At 60.9% G+C, this 16,430-nt stretch overlaps 1 protein-coding gene and 1 non-coding gene across 2 annotated transcripts; one reads left to right on the top strand and one right to left on the bottom strand.

Annotated features, from left to right (window-relative positions):
- Positions 1 to 354: 354 nt before the first annotated feature.
- On the bottom strand, positions 355 to 12,677 carry SH3BP1 (SH3 domain binding protein 1). Its single transcript, XM_045187179.2, has 18 exons — positions 12,255 to 12,677; positions 11,063 to 11,105; positions 10,753 to 10,857; positions 9,540 to 9,616; positions 9,126 to 9,237; positions 8,960 to 9,036; positions 8,377 to 8,521; positions 7,913 to 7,981; positions 7,675 to 7,765; positions 7,079 to 7,224; positions 6,256 to 6,367; positions 5,831 to 5,912; positions 5,662 to 5,742; positions 4,920 to 5,036; positions 4,105 to 4,202; positions 3,625 to 3,784; positions 2,332 to 2,426; positions 355 to 1,174 (listed from the first exon to the last, which is right to left on the bottom strand). Exons 1-18 carry the CDS (start codon positions 12,311 to 12,313, stop codon positions 762 to 764), a joined length of 2,082 nt encoding a protein of 693 aa, XP_045043114.2. The 5' UTR covers positions 12,314 to 12,677; the 3' UTR covers positions 355 to 761.
- LOC112322100 (U6 spliceosomal RNA) lies at positions 5,400 to 5,511 on the top strand. Its single transcript, XR_002976593.2, has one exon. It is a non-coding gene; the product is annotated as a U6 spliceosomal RNA (small nuclear RNA).
- Positions 12,678 to 16,430: the final 3,753 nt, after the last annotated feature.

The following is a 16,430-nucleotide window of genomic DNA, read 5'->3' as shown; positions in this document are numbered from 1 at the left end:
TTGGCATTTACAGGAGTCTCTTTTAATTACTCTGCAGTAGAAGTTGTTACCCGGCTTCCCGGATAAGGAGACCAGAATACAAAGAACTTAAGTTAATTGCCTGGGATGAGGCCCAGGCCCCGGAAGCAGTCAGACCTGGGTCCTAATCCCAGGTCCCTGCCTCTCTCACTGTGGGACCATGGCAGGTCATGCTCTCAGCTTCGGTGTGCTCACCTGTAAGAGGTCATGGGATTTCCTTCCCAGGGAGAGGATTAAATGGAAATCTTGCGCAGAAAAGCACAGTGTGTAGCCTAGAGCAGGTGCTTAAAAACTTCGGCTGTCATTTCAGACAGGAAGAAGGAAAAGAGGCAGAGATATAGGCAATTTTCTCCCTTTATTTTGAGTACAGAAAATAAAGCTATCTTTTGGGCAGCTGCTCCAGTTTTGTCCAAAATAATTTACCTGCCTTACAAAAAAATATGTTGGCAAGAGAAAAATCAAAGTCCTGTAGGAGCAGGCACACTCTCCTTCCTTCTGGTGGCTCCCCTGGGACCTTGCCGGAGAGTGGGGAGTTGGCTGAGCACCCCAAGCCCAGGTGAACCCAAGAGGAAAAGGACTGGAAATGAACAACTGGCCTGAGTCCTCCTTGCCGTGGGGGCCGACCCAGCGGGCACCAAGGCACTTGGAGGCGAAGGCTGTAGGCAAAGGGATGAGGGCTATGCCCTGGGAGGACAAGGTGGGAGGGAGGGGACACTGAGGGCTGTCAGGGGGGAGCCATCAGCTCAGTTGGTCTCTGAGGCAAGGCTCCTGGGCTGAGGCTGAGGGGGCACAGCTGTGGGAGTGGGGGTCCTGCCTACAGCCTCAGGGGCCCCTCTATCCTCTGTGGCCGCCCCCAGGTCCACCTGCTCAGGCGTGCTCAGAGAGACTGGGCTGGGGGAGGCTGGACCTGGGGAGGTCTGGCTGGGGGAGGCTGGTAAGCGCAGGCTCTGGCGCCGGGCAGGTTGAGGGGCAGTGGGGGGCAATGGGGGTGGCACTGTGGGGGCCCGGAGGTTGCTGCCAACTAGACGGCGGGGCAGAGCTCGGGGAACTACAGGGCTGCCAGAGCCAGGGGGCAGGGGTGGGGCTGGAGATGAGGAGCGGGTGCCGGAGACCTGGGGGGGTGGCATGGTGGGTCGGGCTGGTGCTGGGCGTTTGGCTGTAGAGGAAGGAAAGGGGCAGTAAGGTGTCCATATAGCCTGGGGCAAATCCACCATGCTCGATCCCACCTCAGGACCTTTGCACCTGCTCTTCCTTCTGCCAGGAACACAGTTCCCACAGGTGGTCCTCATCACTCAGGCCTCTCTGCGTTATTTTGCTCGTCTCCCCCACTGGAACGTGAACTACATGTGGCTCCTGTACGTGCAGCACGGGGCTGGGCACGGAGTAGGTGTTCAGCACACTCCTGTCAACTAAATGCTACCTGTTCCCCCTGACACTCGCGTCTCACTCACCTCCTTTCAGAAGCCCACCAGAACTACCCCACCCCAGCTCAGAGATGCTGCCGCACAATTCTGATGCCCAGAGGCAGTGGAAAGGCTGGGCGGGGCCAGGAGGTCTGGACTCTGGCCCCAGCTCTGCCTCCACCCCCTGGGGGATTTGCACAAATCACTTGCCACCTGGGGCCTCATTCTTCTAGTCCTAAAATGGGATGAACCTCCCAGGGCTGAGGTGAGGACCAGCTCAGGTGATGCTGTGACAGTCCTTTGAAGTGTGCTCAAGTGAGCAAACGTCACACTTGCCCGGCATCCAGGAGAGGCGACTAGACGCCCGCCCCCTGTAGGAGGGTTCCTGAGCAACCCGCCAGCTCCTGCTGGCCTGGAGGTGCCTGCGGCCGCTCCATCTACTCCGGGCTCTACTCTGTACACCCGCGTGGAAAACTCTAGAGCCTCCTGGGCTGGGGGGGGCCTCCGAAGGTCCTGGTCACTCAGGCAGACTCTGCACCCGAACCCTCAGCCTTCTCGTCTACCTGGCTTTCAGGCAGCTCGACAGGGAGTGCCCCGAAGGGCCCCCCATCGCCCATTTCCCTTTGAAGACTGTCCTCCCTCTTCACTCCGTGACCTTCGGGCTTCTTGAGGAACTAGACCCCACTGCCCCCCACGCTCGCTCATGAGGGGCGACCCTTACAAGGCAGCTGGAGCCAGGCGGCAGCGTTTGATTCTCTAAACAGCCCTACGAGGCAGGTGCAGGTATTGTCCACAGAGGGGGAAGCTGAGGCAAGCAGGTGAAGTCCACGGCCCTCCGCTGGCCGCCTGAACACATGAGATGGTCTGGACTGCCCACCCCCTCCAACCCGTCCTCCCACAGCCGACTCACTCTTCCGAGCCGTGTCCTCTACTGGGGCGGCTGCCTCTGGGGGGCTCCTGCTGACCTTCGGGGAGGCTGGTCTGGGGGGTGCCTCGAACTCTGTCCTGTGAGGGAAGGAGAGGGTCAGGGTCAAGCTTGGCCACCTCCCAGATGTCTCCTGGAATCTTTGGGAGACTCCCAGCCAACAGGCTGAGTCTGGGTCATCCACCTTGTGATTGGGCCTGGGATCTGTCCCCAGGCTGCCCCCTGCCCCCCAAACACTCTGGCATTGGTTAGGGTTTGCATCCATGGAACCCCTGGCAGCTGTGTGAGGCTGCGACAGTGTCCGTGGTCCCCGGTGGGGCCAGGGTTGGGGGTAGAAAGCAGAGCCTCCCCAGCCCCAGCTCTCAGCCTCCCTGTGGTCTTCACGGGATGTTGCGGCCACTAGAACCAGAGAGTGGACAAGGAACAGAGGGGCCGCCCTGGCCAGCTAGCTGAGCTGGCTAGAGCATCATCCCAGTACACCAAGGTTGTGGGTGTGATCCTCAGTCAGGGCACGTACAAGAGACAACCAATGAGTGCATGAATGAGTGGAACAAAAAATGAATTTCTCTCTCTCTCTCTCTCATCAACAAATTAAAAAAAAAAAAAAAAGGAAGCAGGAGAAGCAGAGGGGGAGGCCTCCTGACTTCCTCCAGGTCTCTGCTCGGGTGGCTCCTTCTCAGAAGGCCTTTCCTGACCCTACGGCTAAAGCTGTGCCCCTCGGCCTGCTCCCCTGCTCTGTCCTCCCTCACAGCATGCACCCCTGTCTGGTGTGGGGTTGACCTATCTTTGCTGCGCTTGTTGACCCCCTCCGCCTGCCCCTGGAGCACAGGCCTGAGGGTGGCACGTGTCTGTCTGGCTTATCTGAGCAAGCCCCTGGGCTGGGCCCCGTGGTCTGTGACAAGCGCGCGACACCTGCGTGGTGTGGAGGCAGCATGGCCCGCACAGCTGTTCTGGATTTCAAGGATCACAGAGATCCTGGAAGGCATTCCCAAACTCCCAAACACCCGGCTCTCTAGCTCCCTCTGTCCTCAGAGCCTGCAATGGTAGGTGCCCAGTAAACAGCCACACAACGGAAGAGGAAACGCATCAGAGGCTGACAGGACTCTGATTACCTCAGAGCCCCCACCCCGCCCGCTCCAAGCTGGGAAACCTGGCACTTGGGGTGAAAATACAATCCTTCTATTTCCTAACATGCTGTTGGAAGCCCTGAGAGATGGTGCCTCGGGCTGGGCATCTTGGGGTCTGGACAGGGGGCCGTTCTTATCCGTGAGACTTTACCTTTCCTTGGTAGCTACTGAGGCCGGGGCAGGGGCTGGGGCCGGGGCAGTGGCTGGGGCAGGCGTGGCCGTGGTCGGAAGTTCCTCTGAGGCCGGCCTGTCGCTGACCTTGTCCTGGGGGGCCAGGGCCGAGAACAGGCCTGACACGTTGAAGTTGATGTCTGCAGACGACAGGGAGCAGGCCTTGCTTTCAGGGTCTGCCAGCCCCCGCTGACCAGGACGGCTCTCCCTCTTCCCTGACACTGTCTGGGCCACATTTCGCCATTCCACTCCCACAGGAGCCTCACAGCAACCCCACGACTTGGGCAGGAGCACCCCCATTTTACAGAGGGGACACTGAGGCTAAAAATGGAGAAGCCATTTCCTCTGGGCCTCGTGGGGAGGGCATGGGGCCACTGAGGACTGAGGCTGGTCTGGAGGACACTGAGTCGGGCACAGGGGCACGGAGGGGCGCCCGTGTGCGCAGGGGCAGGAGCTTCACCTCCGGGGAAGAGGGTGTTTGCGTTCTGAATCAGAGCCTCCACCACGCCCACCACCTGGATGGACGACACCGAGGCTGCATCCAGCTGCGCCTGGTCCCTGGGACAGAAGGGAGTGGACGTGAGTCACCACCGAGCAATGTCTTAGTGGCCCCAAGTCTCCCGGGCCCTGTGCTGGCCGCTGGGAACACAAGGACCAATCAGTCACACCAAGTCCCTGTTCTCAGAAGCTCACAGACACTATGGATGGCAAACACACCGCTCACACACAGAACTTTCCCCCTTCACACATGACAGGCGTCACCCGTGGGTCATGGCGCCTTTCCTCCCAGGTCTGTACCCAGGCAGCCCCTACCAGGTAACTGCACTCAGCGAATGAATGGCATCCTTTTGCCATCCATGGCCAGGGAACAGCAATGACCGCTCACACAGGACAGCTCTTTACCGTTTATAAAGCCTTCTTCCCTTCATTCTCTCACTTAACTCCCAAAGCGAAAGTGCTCAGACTTTGTATGGTTTCTAATTTACGGATGAGGAAGTGGAGGTGGAGAGAGTGACTTCCTCAGGCCCATCGCTAGAAGGCGCAGGAGGGGCTAGAACCAGACCGTGGACTCCCAGCCTTCCAAGCACCCCAGTACCACCATTACCCAGAATGCTATCTCCAAAGCCCTGTGGGGTCCATGATCCCTTTGGGCTGCCCTTCACGGAAGCCCTGAGAACAGGAGCTGCCCAACCTGTTCCAAGGATGAGGAGATCGAGGCCCAGGGGAAAGATAAAGAGCAGACAGTTGGGTTGGGGATTGCCACCTTCCGCTCACCCCTCTTTCTCAGGGGGCCACAGCAGGTTAGGCCCCAGGACAATGGCGATGTTGCTGGGCGTCATCTTGTTCACCTCTTGCTCCTCAGCCAGACGCGCCAGGAACTTCATCAGGTACCTGGGGAGGCGGGAGGCGGACTTGGGCCGAGGGTGGGGCATCGGGCCATGGACATACACCTCAGCATCCCCGAGACGCAAGACTGTCCTATCTCGGGGTTTCCAAAAGGTGGCCGAGACAGCCCACAGGCTGCCTTAAAATTCATAATGGTTAAATCAGCTGACCTACTGAGTGCCACCTGTGCCCTCAGGCTCGGAGCCCAGCTGAGACACTCCCAGCCACAGTACCTTGCACACAGAGGTCAGTTCGCCTGCTCAGGGCCACACAACGGCAGAGGTGGGTGTGAAGCCAGGTGGTGTGGCTTCAAAGGTTCAAAGTATGTAACAAGTTCAACGTCTAGTGTTAAAAAACATGAGAAGTACAGTGCTTGCTTCGGCAGCACGTACACCAAGACTGAAATTTTACAGGAATTAGCACGGCAGCATGGCCCCTGCGTGAGGATGACGTGCACATTCGTGAAGCGTTCCATGTTTAAAACAAAAATAAGAAAAAAATATATGACTAGTCCATCTGCGTTCCGTTTTCAGAAATATTGCTTAGGACAAGGAGGCAGGACGCACACCCAAACCCCAGAGTCCGGCAGGGCCTGGCTTCCAGGAGGCCCAGGGGCCAGCTTGGGGCTCACCTGAGGTTACTGAAGTTCTCCTGGGGCAGACGGCCACACACCTCTTGCAGGGCCTCCAGCCGGGCTCCGGGCTCCTTCAGGCTGGGGACAGGGACAGACCTGGTGAGCCAGCCCAAAGTGGCACCTCTGCAGCCTCCTCTTCCCCAGGACCCTTCACCTCCAACCTCACCTGGCTGCCCTCATCCAATCGTCATAGAGGTCAAAGGTCATTAGGGGCTCCGGCAGCTCCCGCAGATAGGACTTGAGGGCACCTGAGGGGGTGGTGTGAGCTCAGACGCAGCCCAAGCCTCCACCTTTGCCCCAGCACCCATCTCTCTCCATCTGTCAGGAGCCTCCAGCCCTTGTTCACACTAACGTGTCTAGGTCTATCATTCCCGGGCCATGGGCCCTTTAGAGAAATGAAGGCCAGAGATACTGTTTTCAGAAAAGCGTACACACACGTCAGGGAGTTCATCACAAACCCCACTCTGTGGACTCCCGTGTCCCCTCAGCAGAGTATCAGCCTTAAGCCAAACCCGTGGGATCATTTCAGGCAGCGGAGGTGCAGAGATTTGGGGGAGCGGCCCCCCACCCCGGGCTGCTGGGGACAGGCACCTGCCACGGCGTGGGGGTCAGAGCAGAACTCCTGCAGGCTGCGCGGGTCCGAGGCCATCGTCTGCTTGAGGCGCTTCAGCACCGAGGCCCCGGCGGCGAGACGGAAGAGGCCCTGGGGTGCGAGAGGGACCAGGCGGGGTCACGGAGGGGTGTGTGGGACAGGACACCCTGGCCAGAAGGCCCTGTCTCCCTCACGGCTTGGGGCAGGCATCTGGCCCTCACTGGCCCGTGTCCCCACTGGTCTGGCGGGTAGAGTGGACACCAGTGTCCGTGGGTCCTCTCAGCTCGCAAGGCCTTGGATTCAGAGCAAAGGGGGATGTCTGGGAGGGGCTGAGGAGAGTCGTGGGGAGACACGTGGGTGAGGAGTGGGAGGGGCCCCACAGGACCGTGGAGGGGCCTCAGTCTCTGAGGAGTTCCACCTCCTAAGGGTCTGTGCTGGGGCAGGAGCCAATGGACTGGCAATGCTGAGGCACGAGGGGTGGATGAGGGCACCCTGCACCAGTGACTGTCCCTGGCCCCACTGCCACCCTCTCATGTGCCACCATCTACCCCTTGGTCTCCCCTTGTGACATGGAGCCACAGAGTGCTCCCTCCCAGGCTCCCCGGGATAACTAAGTTCTTCAGGGCGCAGGGTTACAGCACAGTGTCTGGCTGGCCCCCCTGGAGTGTCACTGAGAGGGATGGGTATCACTTCAGCAACAGGAGGCCACGCCTCCTCCCAGGACCTGTGCTCTGAGGGTGGGACCCTGGGGCAGTACGGGGGAGGACTGGGATGGGCTGAGGGCCCCAATGCTCCCTTCCCTCCTGCCCCAGAAGGTCCCACCTCCTCCTTCACGCCCTCAGAAAGCAGCATCAGAACGCAGGCCTCGATGGGCAGGGCGATGTCCCGGCCCAGCTCCTGCAGGTGAACTCCCAGCGACACCCCATACACCCTGGAGAAGGGGGCGGCCGTCATCGAGGGGGAGGGGTCTGCAGGGACGAGACAGATCAGCGGCCCAGGGTCCTCCCACCTATGAGCAGCCAGGGGCACCCCCCAGACATCCTCAAGGGACTACTGCTTTGGCCAACGGTACTACCTCCCATCCGGCCACCCAGCCACCCAGCCTCACACCCTGAAATCATCCAAAGCGTCTCTGGAATCTGCCTGCTTCCACTGCTTCCATCCCAGTTCAGGCCACCCTCCCCTCCCTTCTGCGTCCCAACAGGTCTCCTGGCTCCAGTCCTGACACCCTGCCCCTGCCTCCCTCCCTCCACGCAGCAGCCACAGCAGTCTCTGCACTGCAGACCTCATCGACCCTTCCCCGGCTCGGAGCCCATCTGCGGCTCCCCATTGCCTTTCAGGATAGAATGCAAGCTCCTGCACATGCCTAAGCATGTGGGGGCCAGGTATGCGGGCTCGGGGCCCCTCTGTGTCCCCACCTGCTTGGCTGTGGTTCTCCCTCAGCTCAGCCAGGGCGGCGTCCAGGGAGCTCAGAGACTTGCGATGGTAATCGGCCTGAATCTCCATGAGCTGAGGGGACAAGGGGGCACCCCTGGGGAGAGTGAGGGAAGCTGGCCTTCCTCCCTCCCTCCCTCCCTCCATCCGTCTCAGAGAGACCCTCTGGCTCTGGTGTCTAGCCCGGCACGCTGGGGGGCTGCAGACCAGTCTTGGACTCACGTTTATGAAGTAGTTGGCATATGTGTCCTCCTTGGTGGCAAAATGGTACAGGTCGGCCAAATACTCATCCTTAGGGACCGAGGGGGCAGGGCTTGTATCAGTGAGGCTGGGGCCCAGAGAGGTCGTGACTTGCCCAAGTTGTGTGCGAGGGGTCCCAACCTGCTCGCTTCTCTCTGCCAAGGTTTGCACTTGGGGACCACACGCACAGGAAACCCCTTGAACTCCTGAGGGGCTTTTCCAGCTTCTAGTCCTCACCTCCGTGTCCCTATAACCATTCGCTCATTCATTCGTCCACCTTTCATTCACACGCCAAGGCCCTGGCGAACCCGGCTCTGCTGCTTCCTACTTATGTGGCCTTGAGCAGGTCACACCACCTCTGTGCACTTCAGCTTCCTTACCTATGAAATGACAGCTGCCACCTCTGCCACCCCCACTCATCCGGGCAACCCCGAGTGCCTCCTCACCTTGCACTGCTCCACCTTCCTCTTCAGCTCCTCCTCCTCCTCCTTCAGTGTCTCCACCTTGTTGGCTGTGGCTGTGTGGCTGTAACTGCCTGGGCCGCCGCCCCCGCCCTGACCGCTGCCTGAGTTCTTAGCTGCCTGGCTAAGCCTGGGGACGATATCAAGGTAGGGTGGTCACTGTCCCCATTGCATGTCCAAAGTCGGGTGTCCCCTCCATATGCCTGACCACACAGGATTGTGGGATTTACAGACGCAAATCCCAGAGCTCCCCTGCGACCTGGGTCATGAGTGCTTGGGGGCGCCACCTGGTGGTAGGCTTGGAAGTCACAACCATCCAACTGCAGAGTAGAGGGTGGAAGGACTTTTTAGGCTTTGGGGTCACCCCCAGCTGGCATAAGCACGTGCACACACATGCACAGAGGAACCCTCACGTGTACCCTCACACGTGTTCCTAATGACCAGATGTGTGCACAAGCACACACTCTGTGCCCAGTGTCCTCCCAGTGTGGGCAGGGCCTTGAAGCTCTCTGGCCACCTCTGTGGGCTGACCCAGGCATGGACCCCACTCAGATGCTGTGGCTCCCACCTGCTCTTGAGGGTATTCCAATCGGACACCAGCTTCTGCAGGCTTTTCTTGTGCTTGAGGGTGGCTGGCAGCTCCTCCTAGGGGCAGGCATGGGGAAGGAGCAGGTGAGTGGGCTGGGGGGGTGGGAGTTAGGGACCGGGAAGCTGGGGACAGCCGGTAGGGTCACCTCACTCAGCCTGTTGAGAGGCTGCAGGACATCCTTCTCCAAGTTCATCTCAAATTCGGCCAGGATGCGAGCCAGCTGGTTTTGAATGGCACAGCTCATCTCCAGGGCCTTCCTGTGGACACAGCACCATGGGCCCAGCTCCTATAGCCCCTCTCCCCCATCCAGAGAGGCTGGGTGGGGCTTCTTCTCTCCCCATCCCCTCCTGCCCCTTCTATCGCTCCTTCATCCTCGCCGAGCCCAACACCTTCCCAGGCCTGCCTGTCCTCACTGACCTGGACACTGTCCCCAGCCCGGACACTCTCCCCAGCCTGGCCACCCTTCCACTGGGGCTGCCCTCCCTGCCCAGGACCCTCTTCCAGTCCAGATCCCTCCTTGGCCTGTGCAGGGGAAGGCCGAGGCCCCGTCTGTGCTCACCCCATGCTGGAATCAGGGTCCAGCTCCTTGAAGCTCTCGGCCATTGTGGTGGACAGGGCCATGAGGGGAAGCTTCTTCTGCAGGGCAGGGCAGGGTGGGCTGTGAGCACGAGCACGTGCCCTTGCCTGCAGGCCTCCCTCCACCCGCTCACAGTGTGTCCCTTGGGGGCGGGACCCCACCGAGGCACTGGGTGTGGACAGGGGAGGAGGGAACCCAGGAGGGCCACCATCACAGGTGAGAGTGGAAGCAGGACGATGACAAGGCACGGCAGGAGTGACCTTTTCCTGGGACCATGTAAAGAGCTCCTATCCCTCTGCGGCCCCCTTTCCGGCTCCCAGAAGCCACTCGATTGGAGGGGAAGGAATGACCAAATGCCATCACACTTCGGAAAACTTAAGAGCAGAAGGCCCGGAGTTTGCCAGGGTCACACAGTTGGAAGGAAAACGGAAGAGCTGGGACTAGGCCTCCAAGTGGGCCCCCACCCCCGCCCCAGGGCACGTGTGGCTGATACAGCCACCGCGAAGCCTCCACGGCTGCTGCTGCTCCCCCTCTGCCCCGGAGCTCTGGCCACACTGAATTGTTGACCAATTCCAAAACCCATTCTCACCTAGAGTTACAGAGAGCAGCAGCTTTGGTCAGATGGATCAGGGTTCAAATCTCAGTTCTGCCACTGATTAGCTTGCGTGACCCTGAGTGAGTCACTTTACCTCTGCGAGGCTCCATTTCCTCATCCGTACCAGTGCTAAGAAAGGCAGCCTCCTCCTAGCCCTGCTGTCTGCGCTGAGTGAGGCAATGCACTGACACATCTTAGCAACAGTCTAACACTGCATACACCCAGCCCGTTGATTAATACCAGCGAGCATCACTAGAAATCCAGCTCCAAGGCCGCTTCCCTTGAGAAGCCCTCGCAGACTGCCCCAGTTGAGAGGGCCTGCTCCACTCTGATTGGACAGAGAAGTTCAGGTGCAGTCAGAGGCCTGGCCTTGACTCAGGGCACTGGTGCAGAGAGGAGGGTGGGATCAAGAAGAGGAGGATGGGAAAGACACAGGGCCTCATGAGTAGGCCCTCATGGAGCCGGGGGCCTTGCGACAGAGCAGCCTTCACCAGCTTGGGGTCAGAGGTGCAGACTGGAAGGGAGACCCAGTCCCACCCTCATTTCCCATTGCACAGAGGTGTCCTGCCAGGCCCCTTCTTCCCTGGGACCCCTACTCACCACCCGCTTGTCCATATCTGCCCCGCTCTGGCCCTGCAGACAGGCCTGCAGTCGCTTGTGGACATTGTGGGCTGCCCGCTTGGCTGGCTCCAGCCGCTGCTCCACCTGGGAGGGGGCGCGGGGGTTATGGATCCCAGGAGGTTGTTGTTGCCCCTCCCACTGCCCTTTCTCTTCCCCCCTTCTGGGGACCTTGTGGCCAATAGCTTGGGGAATGACTCAGCGGGGGCCCCCAGCTGGTGTCCCAGCCCGGCCCTCAGCTGACAGCCTGCATAGACCTGCCTCGCCACCCACGGCTGGCCCGGGCACGTACCTGCTGGAGGTCCTCACCCAGGAACTCAGCAGTCTCTGGGGTGCTGCAAGGGGGATGGGGTGGGGGGAGAGCCTCTGCTGAACCGGCCCAGGTTAGGAAACCACCCCCAACAGGGTGCCTGGACCCCAGGTGCTTCCAGCACCCCTCCCAGTTGGGGCCCGCCTTGGGTGGCCCGCCTGCCTCATCCCAGTCAGAGCACATTCCATGGGGATGGCAGTAGGATACGTGGCTTTTCCTCCTCCACCCAGGGCTGAGTCCCGAGAGAGAGTGGATGAAACCAAAGGGGAGACTGGGGGGGGGGCACCCCAGGGCCCAGCCTCTCTCTTCTGCTGCCCTGAGGAGGCCTGGGCTGGCCCCAAGAACGGGAAGTGTGCGAGCCAACTCTGGGGCTGTCAGTCACACAGGACACTGGACTGTAGTGGTGGACAGGCCCTGGGCCCCTGCCCAGGGACATGTGGGGACATGGGCCCAGAGCAAGGCAGCCTGACTGCCTAGGTCCACCCACAGAGGCATCTGTCCCAGTGTGAGTGAGACCAGAACCAGGTCTCCCCTGGGCCCAGAGATGGGAAACTCCCAACGCACGGGGAAGAGGAGAGAAGGCAGGCTGGGGGAGCTCCCCAAACTTCCGGCCTCCACTCCACCAGCTCAGGGGCTGGGGGTGGGACCGGGAGGCTGGGGATGTTTCCACCTGAGACTGGGAAAGCAGAAGCAAGACAGAGAAGCAAACCTCTAGACTGGGGGGAGTGGGATGCACAACGGACAGACCGGAACAGGCCCCTCCCACCATGCCAGGACCCAGTCTCCTCTCCTCCCCCAAGGTTTGGGGCCTCGACCGCCCCTCCCCCCAGACAAACAGAGATGGTTAACTGTCCCCATTGCACAGAGGGGACAAGTGAGGCCAGGAAGGAGCATTCACTCTGATGCCCATGGAGGCAGAGAAGGCTCAGCATCCTTGATCCTCCCCGCACCCCACTCCAATCAGGGGTGGCGGGTGCCCCTTCCCCCAAGAGACAGCGCCTTTCCCTCCTGCTTTGGCTGGGAGGCGGGGGTGGCCTTCAGAGGGAAAAGCGGTAGGGCTCTGGTTAGTCAGAGGGTGGCTGTCCAGCTGTCTCCAGCCTCCCCCGCTCCTCCACCTTCCCTCGGGTCGTGCGGGGGTGAGCGTGGGGCTGGCAGGAACGGAGTGGACACTCACCGTCCCAAGCTGCCCGTGTGGGCCAGCTGCCGCATGCGATGCAGCTGCCTCTTCATCATCTTGGGAGTGAGCTGGCAGCTGCGGGGTCACGGCGGGGGTCGAGGGCCGGCAGCCCCCAGCCCAGCCAGCCTTTGCCCGCTGCGCTCTCGCTGGGGCTAGGTGGGCGGCGCTCTCCGCTTCCTGGGCCAGCGCGCTCCCGCTCGCGCTCGCTCCCGCCGCCCCGCTCGCGGCTCCGCCTCCGGCCCCCAGGTCACTCCTCTCTCCAAGTTTGGGTTCTCGCTCTCCCCGTCGTCCGGGCTCCCCTCGGCCCTGGCCAGCCCGGAGAGTGTAGGTCCTCCGGCTGCCCGGCAGTCCACAGGTGGTGCGCGCGGCTCCTCCCCCGCCGCCTCGCCCAGTCGCGGTGGCGGGAAGCAGGTAAGCCCGCTCCTGCCTCCGCGCCTGCCCCAAGTTCCTGCCCCACCCACCGGCCTGCCCGACCCGGGTATAAATAACCTTTGCAACCCTCTCAAAGGGGAAAGAAGGCTCCTTGCTTAAGAGCCCGAGGCCAAGGACAGGCCTTCCTGATCCGTCCTGGCGCATCTAGGTCTGCCAAAGGATGTTGCCTTGGACAACCCCCTTGGCCTGCTCCCTGCCGTGTGCCCTTGGACAACTCCCTGGCACTCTGGACTTGTCTCTAATGGCCTGATGGGCCAACCGTCCAGGCCCTGTCTGACCCAAAGAGTAGACGAGAGCTCCTGCTCCCATCACCCCTTGGAAGGGGGTGTCCGCTGCCCTCAGCGGCAGCGAACACTCCCAGAGCAGTTCCCCGACAGCCTGCTCGCCCCCAGCCCCAGCCCCGGCAATTTTCTTCCATCTGTGAAGCCCCTTCTCCCGGTAAACCTCCTCAGTCCCTGCACTTGCTTCTTGTAAGTCAGTGATGTGGGTGCTGCTCCGTCCCTCCAGACTCAGTAGTAGTTACCTCTCTGATTCTCCACACAAAACAGAGCTGTGCATACAGCAAGTGCTGCATAACTGCTAGTTAACACACGATGATAGCCTTTGGGAAATAGTAGGCTCTCCGTGCTCTGAGCACCTGCACCCCTTAGGCACCAGGAGCACAGAGCATTGGGGAAGAGGGAGGGGCCTAGGGTAGGGTCCTGCTAAAGGTACTGGGGGCCTCGCCTGCAACCCAGGCCTGTGCCCTGATGAGGAATCCAACAGGAGACCCTTTGACTCGCAGGTGGGCACTCAATCCACTGAGCCACACCAGCCAGGGCAGGCACCACACTTTGATTTGCTGGAGTTCCAGTTCGGTTTGAGCACCTACTTGTGTGGGTGGGCAGACTGGGCACTTCTCTGGGGCAGGACCTCGGCCTCAGACACGTCAGTGTTCCAGTGCCCAGGACAGGGCCTGGCTCACAGTGGGCACTCGCTGGACTGTTCCCCACAGGGAGAGCCAGGCAGGCCCCGGAGGGGTGGGGAGGGGTAGAGAACGATACTCCCAGCTGCCTGAACCGGAGGCTCGCCCCTGGGTGGAAGCCTGGCCAGAAGCTGGGAGGCTGCTGGATCAAAGGCTCAGGCCAGGATGAGGCACGGTTCTCTTGCCCACTGCCCTTCCCCCAGCTGGAAGGCTCCTGGAGGGGATTCTAGAAAGGGCGCAGGGCTTGAGGGATGCCTCCATGGAGGGAGACATCAGAGTCCAGGGTAGACCTGGCTTCTTAAAATGTGGGGCTGGATGGCAGTGCCTGTGTTCTAGTCCTGTGCTCTCCACTCTCCTCACCGGCCAGAACCCAGAAGTTTGCGGTTGCTCAGTTTCCCCCGTCCCTGCCATGGGGACAACCTACTATGTGCAGAATTAGGGAACTGGAGACCCCCAAGCCAGCAGCTGGATACCAGGTTGCCACCGTCCTGCCATCTGGGAAATCTATAGGCTACATGGTGCTCCCACCCTGGTTCGGCCCACCCTGCGGCCCAGACAACACTGGGTCTGGGCTTGTCCGCTTTCCCAGCTGTCCTGAAGGTCCCCGAGGGTAAGGCTGCTATTGAGTACTTCTGTTCCTCCTAGATTTGCCCAGGCCTGAGCCCCGGCTCCCGCCGGGGGAGGCGTCAGTCCATGTAGGCTGTAGCTACGGCCACGGGGGAAACACCCTGAGCCATATAGTCAGGCCACTAGGGCGCCAGGCTTCCCTGCAGTCGAACTCAGGCCTCTGCAGGAAAGGCGCCTGGCTCCTCTGACCGACCTGGGTGAAGCTGCTGTGCCTTTTGCGTAGGTGAGGGGTCCATGTGAGGGTGCATTTCAGCTCGAGCACACTTGGATGTTGAATCCTGAAGGGTGGGAAGCCCCAAAGGTTGGATCCTGGGACTTTTGCACTCACAAGTGTCAATCGGTGGGCATTTGGATTGTGGTTTTAGAACCGCGAGTGCAGAAGTCACCAGCCAACCCTGCTTCCAGTCACAAGGCCGTTCCCACTGCACTGCAGGGGCGTCGCTGACCTTGCTGGGGGCCCTCTTTGGGGGGTCTGGGTCCCACGTGGCTCATGCTGAAGCCTCCGGGGCCTGGCAACAGGAGGTCACAGGAGCTCCAAACACAGCTGACCTGAAACGCCAGTGAGGACCGATGGGCACCTGTTCCCAACCAGGAAGACAGCAAGAGCAGGGCTACAGGGTGTGGGTGACGCCAGCCAGCTGGGCTCCGCCCCTCACTAGCTGGGTGACCTTGGGTGAGGCATTTGACCTCTCTGGGCCTCTGTCCTCTTCAGTAAAGTGGGACTAATAGTAACAGTATCTACCTGTGGTGAGGATCGAAGAAGTTGGCAGGTAAAATGCTTGGAACAGCACCTGGCCCTGTCTCTCATTCATCCCGCAAAGGCAAGAGCACTAAGGCCCTTTCCCCTCACCCGGTCCCTGCCTCGCTGCCCCGGAACTTGTGCTGCTGCCTCGGGACAGTGGCCCTTAGCATCGGGCACTTTATCAAGCACGTCCTCCAGTCAGTTGGTGCCGTTGTCCCTATTTAACAGGTGGCAGACCAAGGCAGAGTTAGAAAGCAGGTCTGAGACCACATCTCCGGCTGCTGCGCGCACTCCCCTGCTGTGCCAGAGGGCCTGCCCGGACCTTCATCCCCGCGCGGCTGCTTTCAGGGGCCTGGAGGCCTGGTCCAGGCCGTCTGAGGAAACCTGGGACAGGCTGCAAAGTGGCTGCTGGGGAGGTTGGGGCAGGATGTGGGCAGGGAGGCCGGTGGCTGGGCGGTGAGGCGGTGGTGGCAGGGTCAGCTGTGAGGCTGCAGGACTGAGCAAAAGTGTCCCTTTTTAGACCCTTTTGACACATTGCTTGTTTGTGGTCTGCTGGTGCCGCCCCGAGTGGAGGCTTCCACCCACCCAGAGCAGCGAGGCCTGTGGTGTGATTTCTGGGGCTCTGAAGGCTTCCTTGCCTCCTCCTCAAAAGTCCTTCCCAGAAGACCCTGGGGCAGGCCTGAGGCACAACCGCGATGGCCCTAGAGAGCCTGTACCCTCAGCACCAGCTGCATTGCAGGGCAGCTGTCAGGGCTGAGCGTGTGTGCGCATGCCCACGTGTAGGCTTGGGAAGCTGGTGGCAATTGTTTGGGCCCTAAAATGGGGACGATACCAACATTACGGGAGGATGTGCTAAAGATATGACAGAAAGTGGCCTTTATATTTAATGCACTCCGTGAGCCTCAGGTTCCACTTCCACGGGGCAGTTACCAGGATTCAGGGAGGCTGCACGCAGCAGCTCTAGCGCACTGCCAGGCCTAGGGCTGGCCCAGTCACCTGCCTGGCTGTGCCTGTGCCCTGGCCAGGAGGCCCGCAGAGGCTGGGGGCAGGGGCATCAGGAGGACAGCAGGACGGGCTCCCCAGGTGAGCAGCGGCCCATTTCTCTCGGCTTGTCGTGAACAGATGAGCAGTGTGCTGTGGTTGCTAAAAAAAAGCTGCCGCCTGTAGCCACACAAATAGTAAGTGGAAGTGTGGCTTCAAGGTCTGGGAAGTCCCGTGCTCCTGGGGTGGCAGTTGGGGGTCACCCCTCAAAGGGCAGAGCACACCCCCTCCCCGGGGCCCCGTTCCTGCCCGTGGTCTCCTGCACTGGGCTCTGGACCTCTGAGCTGACACAGTTTGGGGACTGACTCCTGTGGGAGAAGCCAAGGGCCCCTCCTCTGACCAGAACCCCCCCCCCCCCCCGCAGCCC

Source organism: Desmodus rotundus, chromosome 3 (assembly GCF_022682495.2).
Source record: "Desmodus rotundus isolate HL8 chromosome 3, HLdesRot8A.1, whole genome shotgun sequence".
Lineage (NCBI taxonomy): Eukaryota > Metazoa > Chordata > Mammalia > Chiroptera > Phyllostomidae > Desmodus > Desmodus rotundus.
Note: the sequence above shows the minus strand (reverse complement) of the source record. Positions and strands in the feature narration are given on the sequence as shown.